The sequence below is a fragment of the Dipodomys spectabilis genome, unplaced genomic scaffold (assembly GCF_019054845.1).
Source record: "Dipodomys spectabilis isolate Male_0828 unplaced genomic scaffold, ASM1905484v1 ptg000199l, whole genome shotgun sequence".
NCBI classification, from domain to species: Eukaryota; Metazoa; Chordata; class Mammalia; order Rodentia; family Heteromyidae; genus Dipodomys; species Dipodomys spectabilis.
Window position 1 is genome coordinate 1,716,050 of NW_024870876.1, and position 23,467 is coordinate 1,739,516.

General features: G+C 38.6%; 1 protein-coding gene across 1 annotated transcript in view; it reads right to left on the reverse strand.

Moving 5' to 3' along the window:
• Window positions 1–471: 471 nt before the first annotated feature.
• Rp1 (RP1 axonemal microtubule associated) overlaps window positions 472–23,467 on the reverse strand; it is a 172,292-nt gene continuing 149,296 nt past the window's right edge. The window contains exons 19-22 of the mRNA XM_042696149.1: window positions 13,400–13,532; window positions 12,203–12,354; window positions 8,936–9,090; window positions 472–559 (exon numbers count right to left, since the gene is read on the reverse strand). Coding sequence (XP_042552083.1) covers window positions 487–559; window positions 8,936–9,090; window positions 12,203–12,354; window positions 13,400–13,532 — 513 coding nt within the window. The 3' untranslated portion in view covers window positions 472–486. The remainder of the gene's footprint in view (window positions 560–8,935; window positions 9,091–12,202; window positions 12,355–13,399; window positions 13,533–23,467) is intronic.

Consider the following 23,467-nt stretch of genomic DNA (forward strand, 5'->3'; position numbering starts at 1 on the left):
GCAAATTCTTAGGCTGTTTTTTGTTGTTGCTGTTGTTATTGTTGTTTTCCATTTTGTTTTCTGAGACAGGGTCTCACTATGTAGCTCAGGTTAGTTTTAACACATATTCTCTTGCTGCTGTCCCCAGAGTGCTGAGATTATAGACAAGTGCCAGCCAACATCCCAAATGCTAGCCAAAATCCCGCTGATTTTTTGAGGTGAGGGATGCCCGTACCCACTTGAAATCTCTCTTTTGCATTCACAGCTGGCACTTTACTACTTGAGCCAAGCTTCTAGCTCCTCTTCCACTAACTTTTAATATAGAGTAGGGCATGTAACAATTCTAAGGCAGAACTTTGCATATATTTGTACTTTCACTGTGACTAATAACCATACAGGAGACACAAAAGATAAATAGAAAAGGAGACAGTCTAGGCAACTGGAGACTCATTTTCCATGCAGTCCAGATGGAACAAAATCATCTTGCACTTTCTCCTTCTGATGGTTTCATTGATCCTCACCTTGATGATATAGTTCAATTTCTGAATGGATTATGCCCTCAGACATGAAGGGAAGCCATCTGACAAATAGGAAAAAAGAAGAAAGGAAGGAAAAGAGAAGAACAAAAGGAAGAAAATGATTATTTTACAATAAGCTAGAGTCACTGTCAGCTTTTATATAGCCAAACACAACTCAAACTATCACATACTCATCATGGTGGTAAAAGTGTTATCATAACTGTGGCTTGAAGAATAAAATATAATGGAACCAGCCAGGAAGTGGATCAGTCCTTAGTTACAAGCTCCTGTGAAGGCCACAGAAGCTGTAGAGTTAAAACAAAAGAAAGGTCAGGTTTAAGATTTTGTGCCTCATATCTTGTCCAGCCTAAAAAGGATGGCCCACCCACCCACTGGTTTTAGTAATAAATGCTTTCATTTTAATCTTTCCTTTATCATTTCATCTTTCCTCTATCTTACTTTCATTTGACTTCCTTTAAAATCTTTCCCTGGTTGTCTGAAAAACTTATTTTCATTTGACTGCCTTTAAAATCATTCCCTCATAGTCTGAAAAAAGTTACTTTAACATAGTGACAACACTGCCATTTTGGAAAATATGCATTGGTCCAGTATTACCTCATGCTGGTAGATTCCCATTACAACAACCAAATTTCTGTGTTAGAAGCTATCTAATGCAGAAAATATTAAGTCTGGATTCAGAAAACCAGCTTCCCTGCTTGTTGGCTTGTGATCTTACCCTCTTGAAGCTTAATTTCATTGGCTAAATTAGCTGCCTCATTTGAAGGACTGTTAATATGAAATGATACAAGAGTATTTTGTGTGCTGTTACAGAAATATTAGTATTATATGACTAGAACTAGTTCTTAGTATTCCATATTCATTCTTCCCATCCATCTGTCCATTCAAAAAAGCAATTGTCTTCTGAGTGCTGGGCATTTTTCTAACTGCTAGGCCTACAAGAACAGCATAGGGGAAAAAAATCACCTGGAGCTTCAATGTAAAGGAAGAGAACTCATATGTAAAAATATAAGTGAGACAAAGTACAGTGGGTAGTGTAAGAAATACAAACAAATATACTTACAGTCTCTTTTGCTCCCTACAGCAAAGTAAACTGATCAACTAAATGGCAGAAATTGAGAAGTACAAAGGAATGAAGATCAATAACAATAACAAAAAATCAATGCAAAGGAGATATCTGAGCTGAAGACTGGACAGTCAGTGACCTTCTGACAGATACTCTTTCTGAGGAAGGGCATCACAGAGGGAACACAACAGTGACAAAGGTATAGAGTTACATGGATTCTGTGTGGCTAAGGCACCGAAGGCTGGTAGACAAGGCAGGGTTGGTGCATATAATTGGTTGTGTATCGATATGAAAATATCAAAGAATTTGGAGGCAGAGATACAGGGCCAACTTGACCACACTAACCTTAAAAATCACCACATGAGCTTGTGCTACCCAACTGTGATGATCACTTATCTCTCCCATATTTTCCCACAAAACTACAAGAGATCCCATTTCCTTTTGATCATTGCAGCTCAGTGAGCTTTCTTTTCCTCTTCTGCAATCAACTGACACATTACAATTTATTTACACATTTAGGTAGCCCCTAATTACGCAGTCTTGCTTTCTTAATTAAGTTTTGGTTAATGCATCTTTCTAGCTAGATTAGATCCATTTCTTTTAACTGCCGGATATGGTGGTACAGGTCTGTAATCCCAGCCCTCAGGAGATGAAGATAGGCTAGTGTTTGAGGCCAGCAAGGGCTATATTGAAAGATTCAGTCCAATAACAACAACAACACAAAAAAGTTTATTTTATAGAGAAAATGAAGCTACTCAGCTTTATGTTTAGAATAAAAGCTTTTAATTAATGTAGAGTCTGACCTCCTTGTTTTAAAACCTATTAGCTTATAATCATAACATATTCTTGATCTTTCTAAGCCTGCTTTCTCATGTGAAATTATAGAAAATAAAAGTACTTACACAAGAAAAATATTGCATTAAATGCACATATTTATTGTGGTTTTGGACATGTTATCAATGATCAACAAATGCCAGTTAGTATTATATGTCCTCACTGCCCAGTACTTTGTGCTTAGTTGGTGTTATAAGAAATATATTTGGCCTGATTGCCAATCAGCTGAAAAACATCTCCTATTTTTCAGATGTGCTGTAAAGAGATGGGCATGGGATAGTAATACTTGTACCAGAAGATTTGGCTCTCATTCTAGTTGCCTAGAGCAGAAGTCTCTGACTAAGACCCCTGGCCCATGCTCAGCCAACCAGATGTCTCTCTTAATAAAAGAGATATATAAATTGTGACCAGAAGACACTGTATATAGAGCACATAGAGGCATAGAGGCTCTATAGTACTTTTGTGTGTGTGTGTGTGTGTGAGAGAGAGAGAGACAGAGAGACAGAGAGAGAGACAGAGAGACAGAGAGAGAAAGAGAGAGAGACAGAGAGAGGGAAAGAGAGAGTGAGTGAGTATTGTCCTGGGGCCTTAACTTAGGAAACTGTGCACTATTCCTGAGCTTTCTTATTCTAGTACTCTATCACTTGAGCCACAGTTCCACTTCCAGCTTTGGGCGAGGGGGGTTAATTTGAGATAAGAGTCTTACAGACTTTCTTGGCATCTTGTTTTCATTTCTAATACTTATCCTTATTTCTTAAAGCTGGATTCCATGAAAGTCCTAGTCAAAGCTTTCTAAAACTAGTTTAGTTTAGTTTAGTTTGGTAAATTTCTCATTCTTCAAAGCAAACCAGAGTTTACTGATTGAATTTTATCTATTTATTCATTTATTTACAAATGAATAAATAAATAAAAGATATTTTATTATCATGTACTAGTCATCTAAGGAAAGTTTCATTGTGACATTTCCTTACATGCATGCTGTGTACACATATGTGTTCCAACCAAACTCACCCCATCCCTTACATTGATTTTTTAAATCCTAATCTCTGGTCCTGTCTAGTATTCAGTACATTTCTAAAATTTTTCTTCTATGATTCCTTTTATCAGGAAATAGTAAACAAAGCAGTGTTGTGATACTGAGAACTGTTTTAAAAGGCAATACTGGGAACAGATTAACAATGACTCCCTCTAGATTTGTGCTACATTCAGAGTCCTTAAGACATCAAGTCATCTAGACAACTTATTCTTAACTTCCTTCAGCAGCCATCAACTCCCTCAGTTGTTGATTTTTTGTAGGTTTTATTCATATTGCCATCAAATCTTATCTGAACTATTTCTAATGAATAGAACAGAATAAATTTTACATGCCTGGGGTGAAAATTGTTTGCAACATGCATCTATTTTCTTCTATGTTTCCTCATACCTGCCCAGGCAAGCGTCCAAACCATCCTTCCACTCTTTAGTTTCTAAATCAAAATGTGCTGCAAGAAAACAGTGAAAAAGAAAGCCAAAGAGAACTAGCCAAGGTTAGGAGTTAAAGAAAATTCATCTTTATTTATTTTTTAATGAGAGCAAGGAAATTCCTCTAAGGCCCCTTAGAGATGGGAGGAATGGAGCCTCAGGGCTTGAGAAGCACAGTGAAGGCGATGCTACCCAATGGACTACAAGGCAAGCTGGAGGGATCCTTGCAGTCACCAGAAACAATGCCTAAAACCCCAGATCTTCCAGGGGTGTCCTAATTAAGAAACAGAAAGGCAAGAAGGGAATTCTGTGTTTTAAGATTCTCTGAGACAAACCAAGGAACCCACTTGGGTGATCCTGGGGAAGGGGTAAAAAGAAAAAGACTGAATGAGGTTAGATTTTTATCTGAGACATACATATTTTAGATAGGACAACCACTGTTCTCACTGAAAAAATGGTAGAAGAAGCACTTAGAGTCTCTGACTCCACTCATCCTGGAAACACTGCCAGCCTAGCCCTGCGCTCATTCTGTCAGATTCTCACATCACCGCTTGTCACTTTCGCACCAAGGAATGGCTCAGACTGACAAAGAGCACCGAAGTCAGCAGCAACACAGATACATGCTCAGAATAGCAAGAAATGATTAATACTGGCCTCTTTTAGGAAGGAAAAAACTTAGTAAAGTTAAATGATTGCTCACTATCTCATGATAGGTTTTGCTTCTAGTCTCCCCATTTTTGCACAGTATCAAAATGTCTATATATCCTTTTTAAATTTGTATTGATCCTCATTCCTCTCTATTTCTCAGAAAGGGAAAAAAGTAAATCATTTGCACATAAACTAACTACTTTAAAAACAAATAAATGCTTAAAGCATTTTTAATGAGCTATCTGAAATGTCTTATAAAGATAAACCTACATGAAGATTAAGGGACCTGTAAGGTTTTTTCCAACATGGGACTCCTTATTTCCTTTCTTTCCTTTGCTCTCTCCCTCCTTCCTTACCTAGTGGAGCTACCATTTGAGCCACACATGCAGACTTATTGCTTTAGTTTATTTTTCACATAGGGTTTCATGCTTTTTGCCTGGGCCCAATCTCAGATTGTGATTCTTCTACCTCTGCCTCTGACCTAGCTGGGATTACAGGTATGAACCATCACATCTAACTTGTTTTTTGAGAAACAGTCACATCATCATTTGCCAATCTAGTCTCAATATTTTTTTGGATTTTATTTTTATTTTTATTTTTTATAGTCTTAAAATTTTGATCCTGCTCTTAGTAGATTTTAAATTGAGTAAAGATGAGCTTACTCCTGGCTAGAAAAGTAAAGAAAACTTCATGGAATAAAGAGCAGTTTGTCTTGGGCCTTGAAGGAAAAAGAATTTCAAAACTAGATGAAAGGATAAAATAATCTAAACTCATGAGTTAAGAGAGGACATATCCCTGGAGAAGGTCTAAGGAAGAGAGAAAAATGTACTCTGCTGGGAAGAATTAGAAGGGAAGACTGGAAAGGTCAGTGGGCAAGGGGGTGGGATGATTCCTTTTAAAGCTGTCATTATAAACTAACTCCTTCATACAGAGCTGACCTAGGTAAAAACTGCCCTTGCTAACTGTTCTTGGGCAAAGAAGACCGACATTTCACCAAGCCTGTCCCTGCTTCTACCCGTGTTCCTTTCCACAGTTAATAATCTCAGCACTGCCTTGCTAACTTAGCACACACAGCCTGAGCACCTTCTATGCTCTATGTCCATTCTGTGAACACTGAAGGTCATTGATTACAATCTAAGGCCCAGACTTTCCTGTGTGATTTTCTAGAAATGACCTCCAAGTTGGCTCAAGGGCATTAAGCAAGGAAAATCCTTCATGAATAATGATGGAATAGTGGGCAATTATCAGCTTTTCACAAGTTCACAATCTTGCTTACATCAAGATGTGATCCCACTGTGGCCTCAGTAGTGCAGTCATAGAAAAGGCACTAGCTCTCTCCCCTGCCAGCTAGTGAAGACTGTCATAGTAAATCAACAATTTTTAGTCTTTGATTAAAAATCTACACCATTTTGACCCATTGCAACAATGAGATGTACAAGATGTTATGTCGAAAAACAAACTCTACAACTTTGGGGGGGGAGGGGGAAAAGGGGGGTGCATGTAGGGTGTTGGAGATGGGAAGAGATAGTAAGGGAAAACAAAGGAGGAGGCAACAATGCTTGATAAGAAATGTACTCATTACCTTGCTCCTGTAATTGTAACCCCTCTGTATGGTGTTCTCACAATAAAACAAACAAATTAATTAATTAATTAAAAAATCTACATCAGTGGGACATCTTTTCTTTTATAAATTCCTGTGTTAACTCTAGAACATCTCTTTGGCTCTTTATTATCACTAACACTTCAAAGTGGAAAGTAAATAATCATTTGGTTTATATGCTACTCAATGAGATTGGGGCAAAGTTAGACCTTTTAGATTCCTTGTTCTATTCTGGATCTTTTGTTCACTATATTTTCTTTTAGTATCTTGATTAAGACACCAAGAAGTGCCTATAGGACTCCAGAACAAGGGTTGAACCAAAAGTTAAGCAACTGAGATGGGACAGCATCAGCAAGGGCATTGAAGGAGGAGAGCAGAGGCCTGATCTGCTGACCCTGACCTCCTCTGGCTGTGCGGCCAATGTCCTTTTCAGCATCTGTGGTTCTCACTAGTGAATTCCCAAGGAAGCAGTGAAGACTTTCCTAGTCTTCATGCCACAAGCTGACTTGTCTGCCTAGAAGGACCCTTAGTAATTTCACTTAAACAGCAACTGTCTTCTCCCAGTACTTCAGGGGGAATGTGGTTCTGTCAACACCTAGATTTCCAACTATTGGCCTTCTAGAAGTGTGAATTAACTTCTATTGTTTAAAAGCACCAGGCTTTGTGGCAATTTGTTACAGTAGCACAGGAAACTAATACAAATAATAAGAACATACAAATCAATTTGTAAAGTCATTTAGATGTTGGCCTTCTTCAAATACAATCTCTTCCCACTTAAACTCAAATAACCAAACCTTCTGCACAAATGGCAAATGTTCCATGGTTTATACTCTTGTTGATATTAAACATATGAAAGGCAGAAAAAAGTAGGTATTTTCAGGTACAGAAATAACATGGAGCCATAAGGATGCGGGTGTTAGTGGAAAGAGTAAGGAAGAAGAGTGTGAAAGCTCTCGGGAAGCAGATGTGGCTCCCAGAAAGCTCTCCTCCCAAGCAAGCTCTTTGTATCTCACCTAGGCATTCCCCTGCCTACTTGTGTTCTTTCTACCTGCATCCCAGCATGCTACAAGTGCTTGCTCTTTCAGGAAGCTCCAAAGAGCATAGTCCATGTGTCCTTTCCTTCTCTTTTCTGTGATGTGTTTACCTAACCATTTCTGCCCTCCAAATGCATGTCTAACTTCAGGTGTCTTCTGCTCTGGGCTACAGTCTTCCAGACTCCATCTGTTTTAAAGGATATTCTCCTGGACCTTTCACATGCAGAGAAAAAGCTCTGGAAGTACATGAACTACTACAAGTGGCATCCAAGGAGTTTTTTCCTACTACAGAAAGGAATATACTGAACTAAGTCTTATTCTTGGTGCCACACTCTTCTCCTTCTTCACAAATTAGAGAAATAGAGTCTGTCCCCTCCTTATCTCTTTATATTTATAGAACAGGGAGGAATGATATTTAAGTTCCTCCCAAGGGTAGGAAGAAGCAGTGGGATAATGGTAGGGGTAAAAACTTATAATGGTAGGGGTAAATGTATGTACAGGCATGAACAGAGGTGGAGAATAAATCTATACTATTTCAAGCCAGGCATCGGTGGCTCATGCCTGTAATCCTACTTACTCAGGAGGCTGAGATCTGAGAATCATGCTTCAAAGCCAGCCTGGGCAGGAAATTCCATGAGACTCTTATCTCCAATAAACCACTCAGAAAACCAGAAGTGACACTGTGGCTCAAATGGTAGAGCACTAGCCTTGAGTTGAAGGGACAGCGCCCAGGCCCAGAGTTCAAGCCCCACGACCGACAAAAAAAAATCTATATTATTTCAAATTAAAACAACACAACTAAGTTGATATGACATCAGAACATAATGAGAAGGCCGCGGAGGAAGCATTTCCTAGCTCTCTGACGTGGGACAAAGCTGAGCTGCCTGAGTACTGTGAATAGAGCAGACCTGGAAGAGTTACGTAGCTCCTCTTCTGTGCTGCATGGGCCCTGCCACACAGGGAGGCCTATGGTGTGGGTTAAGCCCTGAGTAACTACTGAGAGACAGAATGATTTCTAGCAAGGTCATTAAATGCTAGAGGCCAAATCTGAATAAGACTCTGAAGGGTAGACAGGGTTATGGTGGGGAGTATAGTAAAGAAGGGCTCACTTCCTGAGTTTGAACAACTCATCCCAGGGGACAGAAGTGAAGTGCAATTTGTTCAAAGTAATGACAAGTAGTCTAATTTCACAAGATCACAAAGGAAATTATAAATAGCAATTGTAAGAGATTAAAAAATGGAGGCCCTGGGGCTGGGAAGGTGGCTCAGTGGTAGAGCACTTGCCTTGCATGCATGAGGCCCTGGGTTCAATTCCTCAGCACCACATAAGCAAAAAAAGAAAAAAGCCAGAAGTGATGCTGTGGCTCAAGTGGTAGAGCACTAGCCTTGAGCTGAAGAGCTGAGGGACAGCACCCAAGCCCAGAGTTCAGGCCCCACGACCGGACCAAAAAAAAAAAAAAATGGAGGCCCTGAGTTTAAATCCCAGTACAACGAAGGAAGGAAGGAAGGAAGGAAGGAAGGAAGGAAGGAAGGAAGGAAGGAAGGAAGGAAGGAAGGAAGGAAGGAAGGAAGGAAGGAAGGAATTACAAGGCTTCCTTACAATGCTTAGCAAAACTATCATTTACTTAAGCAATCAATAAGAGTTGCATGATGTGCAATCTCAAGTAAATGACACAGGTCCACTATCTAAAACACACACACACACACACACACACACACACACACAGTGTTATTCACAACAAACACACTCTTTGGGAGAGACAAGAACTGGTGGTACCTTTCACAGGTGAAGATGGACTCGGATGCAGCACCTGGCTCCATGACCACAATCTTTTCACAGTACCAGTACTGGGATTTGTCACAGGCCTCGCAGCGCAATAGCACCTTCTGCAGTTTTCCAAGTGACACTGCTTCTACTTGAAATTTATCAATCTAGTGCAGGAGACAGAAAACCCCCATGGAAATAACTAGAGTCCACTAGATGACAAATGCTGGCAATAATAAGAGCCCAAGGCTGCCAGAAGCAGCCTTTAAAAGAGATCATGTTACTACAGTTAGCATCAAGTAAGGAAATAAAGGAAGAAAAATAAGCAAATTACTTTTTTATCTATTAAAAATGTATTTCTGGTACTGCATTTTTTTCTCTTTGTAGGTTTATTTTCCCTGTTGTAGTGTCAGCAATCTAAAAACCAAACAAACAAAGGCCTCCAGTCTGTGGCTTGTCACTCACTGGGACCCTGCCCTTGTGAAGCAGCTCATTAGGCTAGGGGTATCATGTGGTCTGATGTGGAACATTTCTTTTCCACAATTGCTGGGATACTTGAAGAAATGTGGGGCACTCTTCTCTTTCTTGCTGCTTTCTTCAAAACTATTCTTTGCTCCTTTCTTTTAAAATGAAAATAAGAGTAAATTCTGGCATTTGCTGTGAAAGTGCATCCTTAATCTTCCTTCTTAAATATAATCATTTGTCATGTCAAAAATGCACTGACATTTCCAGAGAGAAGCAGAAGGAAGTGGTGTGTTGACAAATCCTTACACAATGTTTGCTCATAGTTGGCTGTTGTTAACAATGACCATACTAAAATCATCATCTGAGGTTAGGGTCATGAATTTAATTAACTCTGATGAGTGTCCAGAAATGACAGAGGGTCCTTGGCCACTGTTACTCTAGTTCACATTGAAAACAGAAATCCACCGTTGCTTGTGCTGTCCACTGGGGCCTGAGCTATTACTACGTTAAATTTCAATTTGGTAAGTGTAGACACAGTCCCTGTGTCTTGGGGAACTTGTTGCTTCTCTGGTATTTAGATGAATCTCATTTCAGCCAGCCCAAAACCTCTCCTAGGTCAATGCTGATGTTCCTGTAAACCAGATGAAAGATGTGTGAGCATCTCCTGAGCATGCCTCTAAGGATGGATGCCTTTAAAGGGGACATTTATAATGCCCCATACCTGTTGTAACAGTGCTGCTGATTTAAGTACATGGTTTCTGGGACCAGCCTGGGTTTCATCTGCTGCTTTGGTAGATTGAGCAAGCTAGCCTCTTTCCAGCTCAATGCCCCTGTCTCCTACTTCTTGATCTGAGAGCTTCACCTGGTAGAAAAATTCTGAGAGATTTTGGCGAGGTGCCCCTGAAGGCCCCTAAGAAGAAGAAACCCCAAGACTCACGAGTGTCCCTATGTGGGCTTTTCTCCCTTTCCTACTCCTCTGCCCCCACTGCAGCTTAGTGTCCTTCTCACAAGCTTAATGTCCTCATGTGCCAGTTAAACTACCTGTCTCATGGTCTTTTCCGGGACAATCCACACTACAATATGTTTGCTTGTATCTCAAACACCTTTAAGTTTGAGGACAATTAAATGGAGCCTGTTAGGTATGTTGGGGCCTCTGGCCACACCACTGGAACATGGGTAAAGAAAATGACAACCATCTCTCATGTGAGCTGTGGCTGGAATAATTCTGATGAGGAAACTCCAAAATTATTGCCCAAATATTACCCTCTTGAAACTATTTGCCATTTCCTTTCACATGCCATGCATCAAAGAAAAGAACTGAAGGTATAAAATTTTACATGAAGCCCCGTGCTGGTGGCTCATGCTGTGCTCTAAGCTATTCAGGAGGCTGAGATCTGATGATGGCAGTTTGAAGCCAGCCCAGGGAAGAAAAGTCCCCATTACTTTATCACCCATTAACCATGCTAAAACCAGAAGTGGAGCTGTGACACAAAGTGGTAGAGTGCTAGCCTTGAGCAAAGAACTCAGGGACAGTGCCCAGGCCCTGAGTTCAAGCCCCACAATCAACAAAAATTAATGAATCAATTTAAATTGCTTTTTTTAATCTAAAATGAACCAGGGAAGAAACATACTCTTATGTCTCTCACTCTAAACTTCAAAACTGAGACCACAAACCCCACAAATTTCTTTATGCACTGATTGCAAATATGCCTCCTATCCCACACACACACACACTAATATGGGCCCCATACACTCTCTAGTGAATGCTATGCACAAGGGTAAAATGATGACCAGTCATGCAGATAACATGCAATGTCATCTAGTATCATCAATCAATGAAGCACTGCCACAAAATGCTATGTGCTGGCTGGCTAGCTAGCAGGTGGCCAGATGCTCTGAAGCCCTCACCATCTATCAGAAAGTGGGAGCCACCAGGGCTCTTCACAGGATAATGTCACCGATCAGTGAAAATAATGTTAGGAATATCATGATAGCCAAAACTTGTTTCTGCTGTAAATTCATTTACTCATGATAACAAAAATTTGGCATAATTTTATTTGTGTCTCATCCAAAACAGAATTAGCTTTCCTATTCCAACTAATTTTAAAGACCAAAAGGTACTGTTGTTTAACCTACACTGATAAATGAAAAGAATTGGTGGGCTTAGTTATTTTTTATTCTTTATAGTTTTTCACAAACAACAACAAGAAGAGTCTGAGAAATAGCATTCTCCAGCTGGACTAGCAAGTCTTCTCTTTGGATAACTACTACCTCTAAGTAGGACTTTATTTTCATATACAACAAAATAACACTAAAATTAATTTGGTTAATAATAGATACACTATTTTAACTTCTCAAGTATCTACCATATAGAAAGAATCATTCTTGTATAAAAAAAGGACAAAAGAGAATAATTAAGAGATTTGAATATGACTATAAAACAGTTGGTTCCATTCATCCTCTTTTAAATTAAAGCCACTGTGCTATTATTTGAAATGGCCTATAATGGTCCTCCTCCCTTTTAGAACTATGCTTTTTAGAACTGGCTTTCCATCCAGGCAGAGCACTTTCATCTTCCTTGATATCTTTCAACCTAGTTTGTTCCTTTTCTTATACTATTACTGATTTTTAATGTTTTTTTTGTTCTCTTTTTATCATAAGTTTGATGTGTTTCATTTTTCTTTCATGAACACTTTCTAAAACAAAGCACATTAGCAAGTCAGATCAGGAAAGATTCTTCATGTCAGCATCTTTCCGATGGTTAAATCACATGAGAGATTGTTAAGAACCAGGGAGAGTCCTTCCGACACTGACCTGTCCTCTTCGAAATCTTACTGGCATGTTGGATTTATGCAGCAGTCTAAGGCCAGAATCTCCCCTCTCCCCGTAGAGACAGAGAGAGACCTCAGATTCCGTTTCCGCTTGTTTCAATTGTCCAGTGTAGACATCAACTTGGTATTTCACTACTGGCAAGGGGAGAAAACAGGAAATAGGAGCTCCTTTACCTCAACATTCACACAAACAGAACCCAACTCCAAGCTATAGCTTAAAAAAAAAAAGCATGATTATTTTTCTAATTTGAACATTTGTATTTGAGGTATTTTAAGCCCTTTGATTTTAACTTTAACAATAAATGGACATTTTTACCTCCTAAACAAATTCCTAGAGGGTTTGTAGCTTTTTCAGGAGAAATTTTAAAAAAGGTTAGTCTACGTACAACACAGGAGGATATTTTATGCTCAGTATTTTAGAGGAAAGGATGACAATGTTATTGTATATAATGGTTAAAGTTGAAGTATGTGTATAATGGTTAAAGTTGAAGTATGTGAGGTTGGCTGATAAAGTAAATCAGTGAGCTGATGGGGGCCAATAAAGTCAGGTGAGACACAACCATGACATTTCCTCTCTCACACAGCCTCAACCCTAGTAACTGACTCTAGTTGGACCATAAGAATCACTGTGAGATATATTTTATTCAAGCTCCACCAATGGCTCATGCTGTGACATGAAAAAACTCAAGTCACTTCTAACTGACCAAAACTACCATTGTCTTAGAAGAAATATATTCTCCAACTAAATAGTCCAGAAGTAAATCTAAGTGGCTAAAAAACAATTTATATACATATATATTGTGTATATACATGTAATGTTTGTAAATTTATAAAATTTATCTATGCAATTTATATATATATATATATATATACTTGTAACACATATAAATTGTGTATTTATTTATATATAGTGTATATATAATATAGACATTATGTTGGAAATGAACTATATAATTTGAGGGGGAGATATGTCAGGAGGGAAAAAAAATGGAGAAAATGAAGGATGGATAACATTATTCAAAAAGAAATGTACTCATTACCTGACATATAACTGTAAACCCCTTTGTACAGCACTTTTACAATAAAATTTTTAAAATAAATAATATAATTTATAAATTTACAAATCTAAAATATAGATAATTTATATATAAATACATGCTATTGAAGATTAATAACACACATGGAAAAATAGGCTGTCCTTCTTTCATGACAGGAAGCTCACAGACACTGTCTCCATCTGCTTGGATCTGAGAGAGCCACACATCTGCTACAAAATCTAGAACCTTCTTGCTCTTCATATGTTGCATGGTGACCTGAGATTATAGGAAACAATGATCATTTGATGCAACACTCACAATTTCTGAAATAACCCCACTTATAGTGTGAAGTCCAAAATCCTCAAAACAATGAAAGTGCATGATAAGATCCTCATCTCCTAATCTTAGCCTGCTGCCAGTGGCTCATGCCTGTAATCCTACCTACTCAGGGGACTGAGTTCTGAGGATAACAGTTTGAAGCCAGCCTGGCAGGAAAGTCCATGAGACTCATCTCCAATAAACTACTTAGAAGAGCCAGAAGTCATGCTGTGGTTCAAGTGGTAGAGCACTAGCCTTGGGCACAAAGAGTCACAGGGATAAGAAGCCAGTCCCTGAGTTCAAGCCCCAGGACCAGAGAAGAAATTCCTAAGCTTGGTAGATACTTCTCTCTTGTCATTATATTTTAGTCTTACTGATCTGTTCATGGTTCCACAAACTGGATGCATTGCTTATCTGTTTTTGTCCATAATTGTATCCTGTATTATCTGATTCATTACCATGATAAATCTGAGCCTTTGTTATATGGTTTAGACTTAAACTCTTCTAAGAAGTCTTTGTGATTCCCTAGTCTGGTATTCTTGATTCCCAAGTCTGATCCAGTAAGTTCATCTTGGTATTTCCTTGAGCTCTCACAAGGCAGTCTTTGGGTTGTTTGTTGAATTGAATAAGTGAATATATAAGTGAGTTACATATGGTGACACACATCCATAATCCCAGGCAGACTTAGGAAGACTGCAGACTAAGTCCAGCCAAGGCACGTGTGAGACCACTATCTGATAAACATTCTGAAAGGACTGGGGGTATGGCTTAGATGGTAAGGCACATGGTTTGCCAAGCTCAAGGTCCTGAGTTTAGCCCCCTGTGCTGCTAAATGAATTGCCAAGTAAACAGGTATTTTTTGTCAATGCAGGTGATAATATTAAATCATATATTTGATCATTAAAATGATATGAAAATAATAATAGAGATAAATATTCTCTGAGAGCACACTGGAACCTTGTTACATGTTCATATTTTTGACTTGAGGAAAGTAGTATTAATGTCTAATTTGGTGCTAGCTCTGCCTTACTCCCACAGAATCAGCTTTCAGAATAACCTAGACATTATCAATAGCCACCAAATGCCTTACTAAGTATTTGTGTTTATTTTTTAAACACTCTGTGTGTACATTGAGTATATAATGAGAATATAAGTATTCTACATAGTTTTGCTTTAAAGAACAAGTGTTTGTGATACTTCATAGTAAGATATATAAAAGCATCTTTCTCAGCCTTTTTCACCCAATACTTCAAATCAAATGTCCTTACAAATCAATTCCCATGCAGCCTTTGCCTCTTAAGTCCCTGCATTTCACATTTCTTCCCCCTGCACCTTGTGCTAACACCCTGTTAGTTAAAGCACTGGACACTGGGAATCAAAGATGGTGTTTACATTTGACAGAAGGACTAGCAAATGCATGAATTTATCTTCGTTCAAATAAGCCAGCACAACTTTTGAGGGTATTTCTATAAACAGCTGGAGTCTTTTGAGATTAAATATTTGACTGGAGATTTTGTGAGAAGAAGCTTGTACTTCCTGCTGCTCACTGAACTGAAAAATCCTCAAAAACAAACTACTTTCCTTACTATATTTCAGAAGTTGATCATTCCCTTGGGTGATTCTTTCTAGAACTCTCAAGTAAGGGAGTGATAAAAATAAAAGGAATTGAAAAATATTTGTGAGATGCCTTAAAACTTCTTGGTTCCAGGGCTTCGACTTTAGGGCCTGAAGTTCTCATTTAGCTTTCTTACTCATAGCTGGAACTCCACCACTTGAGCAACACTTCCAGTCCAGAGTTTTGCTGATTAATTGGAAATACACTCTCAGACTTTTCTACCCTTGATCCCTTTCAAACCTAGATCCTCAAGATATCATGCTCCTTGGGGAAGGGAAAAAACAAATCATTAAAACAGGGATACAGGTGGACCCATTGCAACAATGAGATGTACAAGTTGTTATGTCGAAAAACAAACTTTGCAACTTTGGTGGGGAGGGGAGGATTCATGAGGGGGCGGGGGGAAGGATGGGAAGGGGTGGGAAGGGGAAACAAAGGAGGAGGCTACAATGCTTGATAAGAAATGTACTCATTATCTTGCCCTCTGTACAGTATTTTCACAATAAAAATAAAATAAAAGATATCACCTTCCTTGTATCTAGGAGCTAGGTAGGAACCACTGGTGTCTAGCTGAATATAGCTATTCTTTGCCTAATTTAGCTAATCTCAAGGTTATGTGTAGTTCATATCAAGTAGGTTATACTATATATAAATGGTGACAATTTTACTCAAGCCTATGATCCACTTCAACTCAAAAGCTTAGAAGATCCAGAAAGTTTCTAGAGAGTTACAATTCTATTGGAGTCCATTTGTCCAGATAAAATATACTGCTTTAAGAAGACATTGGGCCAGCATCAGAATTCCAACTTTGTCATATCTGTAGCATCAGAAGGACTTTAGCCTTGTCACCTCTGTTAGAGTATGAATGGACTACACCTTTACAAGGCTCTAGGCTGCATCTTGGCCTTCTCTTCCCCCTAACCATGGCTAGACCCTGCAATACCATTTGCATTCCCTAAACACCAAGCAAGATTCTATAATTTCCCTTCAATTAGGACTAACACCGTACAGAGTATTTCATATATATTAAAAGCTTGTTAAGTGAACAAAATGTGTCTTATCAATTTATTTTATTCAACATACCTGATAGACAAAGTTCCTATTCTTGTGTTATTTTTCTAGTGGAAGTCATAAAGATATGGAACAATATCAGATTTTTATACAGATTTTTTATATAGAAAATAAAATAAAACAGGTTGAGGTGATCAGCCACTGGGAATACACTTTAGGTTATGAGGCAAATGCCACACTTGTGGCAGGAGACTCATGTGGTTTGAACACCAAGAATGAGGGCAGAAAAGTGAAAAAATTACACACACATACACACACACACACATCAGAGAGATGGTCAAGGGAGAAATTGGGATGAGGGTGTGATTGGTTAATTTTCACTGAAGATTAGTTCAGCTCTTCTTTGAAGCCTGGTCACAATGGGTGGGAAAAAGAAACTGGAGTGCTATTATAGAAGTCTTTTGCAGTAAAAACGAGAGAACAAAATGATAATCTGGACTCTACTGATGGTAATAAGACGGAGCAAACAGATAAAATGTGAGATATGGTTCAGCACTAGAATCAATTGGAATCATTAGGGCCTGGATTTGGGGCTGGAGAAATAACAAGTGGAGACAGACACTGCCTATTCAAATGAGAAAGACTGAGAGTAAAGCAGGCTGGTGGTGGTGATCAAGAATCCTGACAGGGGGCTGGGAAGGTGGCTCAGTGGTAGAGGGCTTGCCTTGCATGCCTGAGGCCCTGGGTTCGATTCCTCAGCACCACATAAGCAAAAAGAAATAAGCCGGAAGTGGCGCTGTGGCTCAAGTGGTAGAGTGCTGACCTTGAGCTGAAGAGCTGAGGGACAGCACCCAGGCCCAGAGTTCAGGCCCCATGACTGGACGCCCCCCCACCCCAAAAAAAGAATCCTGACAGGTTTCATTTTTTTTTTCATTTGGTATGCCCAAATTGTGAGACAGAGCAGGCATAATGAGCCCCATCTTACAATACCCAAGGTTTACAGAAAAAGTTGCCTAAATGACTTTTTAGAATTCAAAAATCTTTCAAGACCTTTAACATCAACCCTAAAGATTATAGCTTGATTTTAAATAGTCAATTCCAGGGAAGAAAAAAATAGGAAACCCAAGATTAAAAGACAATTATTAAGTTTTACCTGGTACACTGGCTAAAATTCATTCCTATCATTCTTTTTCTTAATATTCAAACTTAGTTACTATCTGACTACATTCCGACTGAGGCCTCATCGCACATTAACCAATGTGTATTAAAAAGGTCTGAAGCCTTAACTTTTTGCTGCAGCTCTGAGGGAGTTGCCAAATGTGAATATTATGGGAAAGGCAAGATGACTGTGAAAGCATGCACTAATATCAAGCTTCAAAGCCAAAGTCAATGTTGGGATAAATAAGGGAAAGAAAAAGGGTGGGGTTTCAAAAATGTTATTTCATTGAAACACAAACTACTCATTTTCCTTTTTTAAAACTAAGGAACAGTAGTGTATTTATAATATAGAATATTCAGCACTTGCTTTAATTTCCTAAATGAATAGAAACCATTTTAGGAATGATCTCCACAGAAACTAGAGTTCATTCACTGAGCTCCTCCTGCTGATTTACAATTGTAAATATTAGTTGTGTCACAAGAGAACATTACAATAAAAATTCTTGGTTTCTTCAAAACTTAAAATTCCTGGATTACTTTAAGAAATTTCAGCCAAGTAGCTAAATACAGTCCTAAAAATAGCTGACCAGAATAGTTATATGGTGATATTTACAATGTCTGAATTAACAGACGAGAATTCAACACTGGGATTTAAAACCCATCCATCATATCACCCACCCATTTTGTTCAGAACTCAACAAAAAAGAAGAAAGGAAAAATAAATTTAGCTCCTTCTAGAGGCCTTCCAGAAAAAAATTAGATAGCTCTTTCTCACAATACTCTCTCATATAATATATATTTCTTTAAATAAACCTTTCAGAAAGATTATATAAAACATAATAGGTACATGTGTAGAGAGGGATAATTTCACTGGCTTAAGAGAATTAAATGAAAATTAAAGAGAATCAAACATATTCTGGTTTATAGTTGGGTTAATGGTGAAATGACTTCTTTAAAGACATGAACTATATCTGAGTCATGTTGGCATGAACATGCCATCCTCTGAAGCAGCACACACACCGAAAGGAATTTACCTTCCAGTGCAATTTTTCAAGGAATTCTTAATAATACTTGTGTGTGCTATGGCTTCTGCCCAATGGTCATACTTTTTCTCCTACACCAGTTCCCAAACATCTCAAGCCCCTACAAAAATATACACTATGCATTTCAAAAACTAGTAGTAGATTTCACCTGAAACATGTGTTTCATGCAATGTAGTTTTGGAATTTCTACAAAACTGATCTTTTCTACATTATAATCCACTGTGACCCTCCAAGATATGCTCTTTCATTATAGAAACACTGGGGGTCTTCTTTTTTGGGGGGCGGGTCCAGTTGTGGGGCCTGAACTCTGGGCCTGGGCGCTGTCCCTCAGCTCTTCAGCTCAAGGCTAGAGCTCTACCACTTGAGCCACAGCGCCACTTCCGGCTTTTTTCTTCTTGCTTATGTGGCGCTGAGGAATCGAACCCAGGGCCTCATGCATGCAAGGCAAGTGCTCTACCACTGTGCTACCTTCCCAGCCCCTGGGGGGTCTTCTTATGAAAGCAGCTGCAAAGCCAGGCTGTCACATTTGGGAATTAGCCTCTGGGAGGTGGGTGGGCATTAAAGGGGAAAATAACTTCTCTGGATATCTCCTGTAAATACTGTTTTCTAAACACCCTTCTACACCAAGAGAAACCAGGGCTTCATGAACATTAGCTAATTCCAGGGTTTGGCATAAAAAAAAAGTCCTAAAAAGCCTGAACTACACTTTAATGAGTGAGAGTAACAAAGCTTCATAGAGTGGATGGTGAGATATCCAAAGGATAGAGAAGCTTAAAAGGCCAAATCAAAGATGATTTCAGCACAAAATGAACTATAATGAAAACAAATTAACCCTATCAAATAAAATAAAAATCTTAAATACATGCTCAGACAGTCATCATACCTTTGTACATGATGACGGATTATAAGACCCACATGGATACCAATATTCGTAGATTCTTAACTCCTTATTTAAAAAAAAAAAAATGGCATACTAGCTGGTTCCAGTGGCTCATGTCTCTAATCCTAGCTACTGAGGAGGTTGAGGTCTGGGGATCACAGTTCTAAGCCATCCAGGCTCTTATCTCCAATTAACCACCAGAACTGGAAGTGACAGAGTGGCTCAAAGTGGTAGAGCACTAGTCTTAAACAAAAAGCCAGAAGTGGAGCTATGGCTCAAGTAGTAGAATGGTAGCTTTGGGGCAAAAAAAAATGCTCAGGAACAACACCTAACCCCTGAGTTCAAGTCCCAGGACTGACATAGATACATGAAAAGGAAAGATATAGAATTTGCATAAAACCAACTCATATCCTTGCATATAGTTTAAATCATCTCTAGATTATAAAATAATGAATATAATATAAATACTACAAAAGTAGTCCTATCCTGTATTATTTGGGGAATAATTATAAGAAAAATCTTTGTTCTTGTTTGGTACAGACACAATTTTAAAAAATACTTTCCACCTATTATTGGTTAAATCTGCAAATGAGAACTCAGATATAGAGAACTGACTATATAGAACTCTACTACATGTAGTAAAATGCCAGTTAATGAATGGAGAAGTAACAGAAAAATCAGAAAATCACTGTCTGGAAACCATCAGTAATAACTGATTCAGACAAAACTATCTATGGATGCTGTAATCAGTGGGTGAAAATGCTACTCTAAGGAAGATATTTCCAGGACTGAAATGTCATTAGGACTCATATCAGCATTTATCTCTCATGATTAAAACACATATTACACATACATAGATTTTAAGAGAATAATAAAACAGGGTACAGAGCACAGTATAACAAATGGAGAAACAAAATGAAATAAATTATTTCTTCACTTCATCACTTCCCTTTTTTTATATCCCTTTGGTGTATAAATTACAGTTGTCATTCTCAATACTTTTGCTAAATCAGGTATTCATGTGCAACTGCTTTACTTTGCTCTTTATGAGAATTTATCCTCAAGAGGTGGAATGGACAGCCCCTATCACTCTGCTCCCAGAACTTAGCACTTATCCTTCAATAGCTTCTGTTTGGCATGCTTTTTTCTTCCAGTTGGAAAAACATTTCATAGTGATGTTGCTATATCTTCTGCTACAGATTCAATATGGTTTATTCCCTCCAAAACTCATGTTACAATCTGCTAACAATTGTGGCAGTGTTAGAAGATAGGGTCGTTAAAAGATGATCATGTCATTATGAAGTCCTAATGGGATTGGATTATAATGAAAGTAGGTTAGACTTTCCTTGTTTTTGTCTCTTCTGCAGGGACTCATTTTCCCTTCTGCTTTTTTCTATCATGTTACAACATAACTTGAAGTCCTTAGCAAATATAGCTGTCCTATTTTGGATTTCTATGCAGAACCACAAGAGAAACTTCTTTCTTTTAAAAATTACTCAGATTCAGACATGTTATTATATCAACAGAACTGGCTAAAACATTCACATTTTTCTCAAAGGTCCTAGGGAAAACACAATCTATACAATGATAACAGATTGACTTAACTCTGGGGTCTTTTCTAAAATGCCTCTCTTTCCCAGTAATTTACAAATATAGAAGCTGTAATTTTACGGACACTTTGAAATTTCTATGGGTTTTACATCTTATTAGAGCACTTTCCTTGTGTCTGTTTTGAAATCTTTCAATGATTTTTCTCATTCTTCACAGCATCTAGCACAATGAAGGGATACATTAGGTATTCAGAAATACTCCTTAATTGACCGCAATGTAGTTATATATTTCTGTGTTATAAGAATATATCTCATTATATTAAGCACTTGATGAAAATGAATCAATACACAATTCAGAAAAATCAACATTTCCTCATCTACTTTCATTATGCAACCAATGATGAAAAAGTAAAACTCACAAATACAAAATTATCAAAAAACACTTAAGTGCTTCATATTTTGTAACATCATATCAGTGGTATCCAGTTTCAGACTTCAAATACCTAAAAATAATGCAGCATATACTATAAAGCAATCAGTGACAGACAGTATTTAAAACTAGAGAGTAGTCAGGTGCTGGTGGCTCACACCTGTAATCCTAGCTACTCAGGAGGCTGAGATCTGAGGATCGTGGTTCAAAGCCAGCCCGGGCAGGAAAGATCGTGAGACTCTTATCTCCAATAAACCACTAGAAAACCGGAAGTGGCACTGTGGCTCAAGTGGTAGAGCACTCTCCTTGAGCTGAAGAGCCAGGGACAGTGCCCAGGCCCAGAGTTCAAGCCCCATGACCGACAAAAAAAAAAAAACTAACTGGGAAGTTGGCTCAGTGGTAGAGCACTTGCCTTGCATGCTCGAGGCCCTGGGTTCGATTCCTCAGCACCACATAAGCAAAAAGAAAAAAGCCGGAAGTGGCGCTGTGGCTCAAGTGGTAGAGCGCTAGCCTTGAGCTGAAGAGCTGAGGGACAGCGCCCAGGCCCAGAGTTCAGGCCCCATGACCGGACCCAAAAAAAAAAAAAAAAAAAACTAAACTAAAAAGTAGAGATGTTCTAGAATTTTAACTATGTTATCTTACTCTATTATAATCTACTGCTTCTACTTGGAAATCTCAAGGATTCTAAGGGTTTAACTCCTTTTTAAAAGCAACTAAAGCCCAAAGCTAGTGCTTACAATCTCCATTTCTAGATTTCAGCATATAATACCATTGACTAAGTAATCTCAGTAAAATTAATTTTATTGGGCCTTTGACTTAACTTATCTATAAAACAGGGATATTAGTAGTGCCAAAATCAAGGAATTGCTATTAGGAAAACTTTGATAGTATTTGTAAGGCACCTACTGCATTGTAGGCATTTAACAAACACTAGTATTGCCATGGTTAACTTACAAGATAAAAGTAAGGAGCCCCTGTGAATATAGACCATGACTCTATTTTACTAAAAAGGCAAAATATAAATATCTATATATACAAATTAAATATTAATACACTTATAAACATATTCATATTTTACATGTATTTGGATATATTATGTTTTCTATACATATTTATATAGATAGTGAGAGAATGCATGTTTAACCATAAGAAAGTGTTATAAAAAAGATTTGTTAAAAATTAACCATCAGAGTGTTCGTCTAGGATCAGTTAACAATGCGGAGTTTTCGTTTTTGTTTTTTTGTTGTTGTTTTTTTTGTCAGTCTTGGGGCTTGAACTCTGGGCCTGAATGCTGTCCATCAGCTCTTCAGCTCAAGGCTAGCGCTCTACCACTTGAGCCACTGTACCACTCCCAGTTTTTTGAGTGGTTTATTGGAGATAAAAGTCTCATGGACTTTCCTGTCCAGGCTGGCTTTGAACCTCGATTCTCAGATTTCAACCTCCTAAGTAGCTAGGATTACAGGTGTAAGCCACCAGTGTCCAGTGCATTTTTATTCTTTTTTTTTTTTTTTTTTTGTCTGTCATGGGGCTTGAACTCTGGGCCTGGGCGCTGTCCCTCAGCTCTTCAGCTCAAGGTGAGCACTCTACCACTTGAGCTACAGCGCCACTTCCGGTTTTCTGGTGGTTTATTGGAGATAGGAGTCTCACGGTCTCTCCTGCCCGGGCTGGCTTTGAACCTCAATCCTCAGATCTCAGCCTCCTGAGTAGCTAGGATTACAGGCGTGAGCCACCAGTGCCCAGCGCATTTTTATTCTTATACTCACTGTTCTTCAGATTTCTTTTACAATGAAAAGTTACCTTTATACATATTACCATAAAACATAATTTTAATCATTTATTGATTGATTTAGAGGGCAGGGTCTCCATCTCATCTCCAGTTGTACTGACTGATCCTTTCAACTTAGTTTTTCCTTGGATTACAGGTGTGTGCCATCAAACCTGATTTAAAAACCATTTTACAAGAATGAATCCATGGGCTGGGAAGGTGGCTCAGTGGTAGAGCGCTTGCCTTGCATGCCTGAGGCCCTGGGTTCGATTCCTCAGCACCACATAAGCAAAAAGAAAAAAGCCGGAAGTGGCACTGGGCTCAAGTGGTAGAGCGCTAGCCTTGAGCTGAAGAGCTGAGGGACAGCGCCCAGGCCCAGAGTTCAGGCCCCACAACCAGACCCCCCCCCCAAAAAAAAGAATGAATCCATATTGTGTGTGT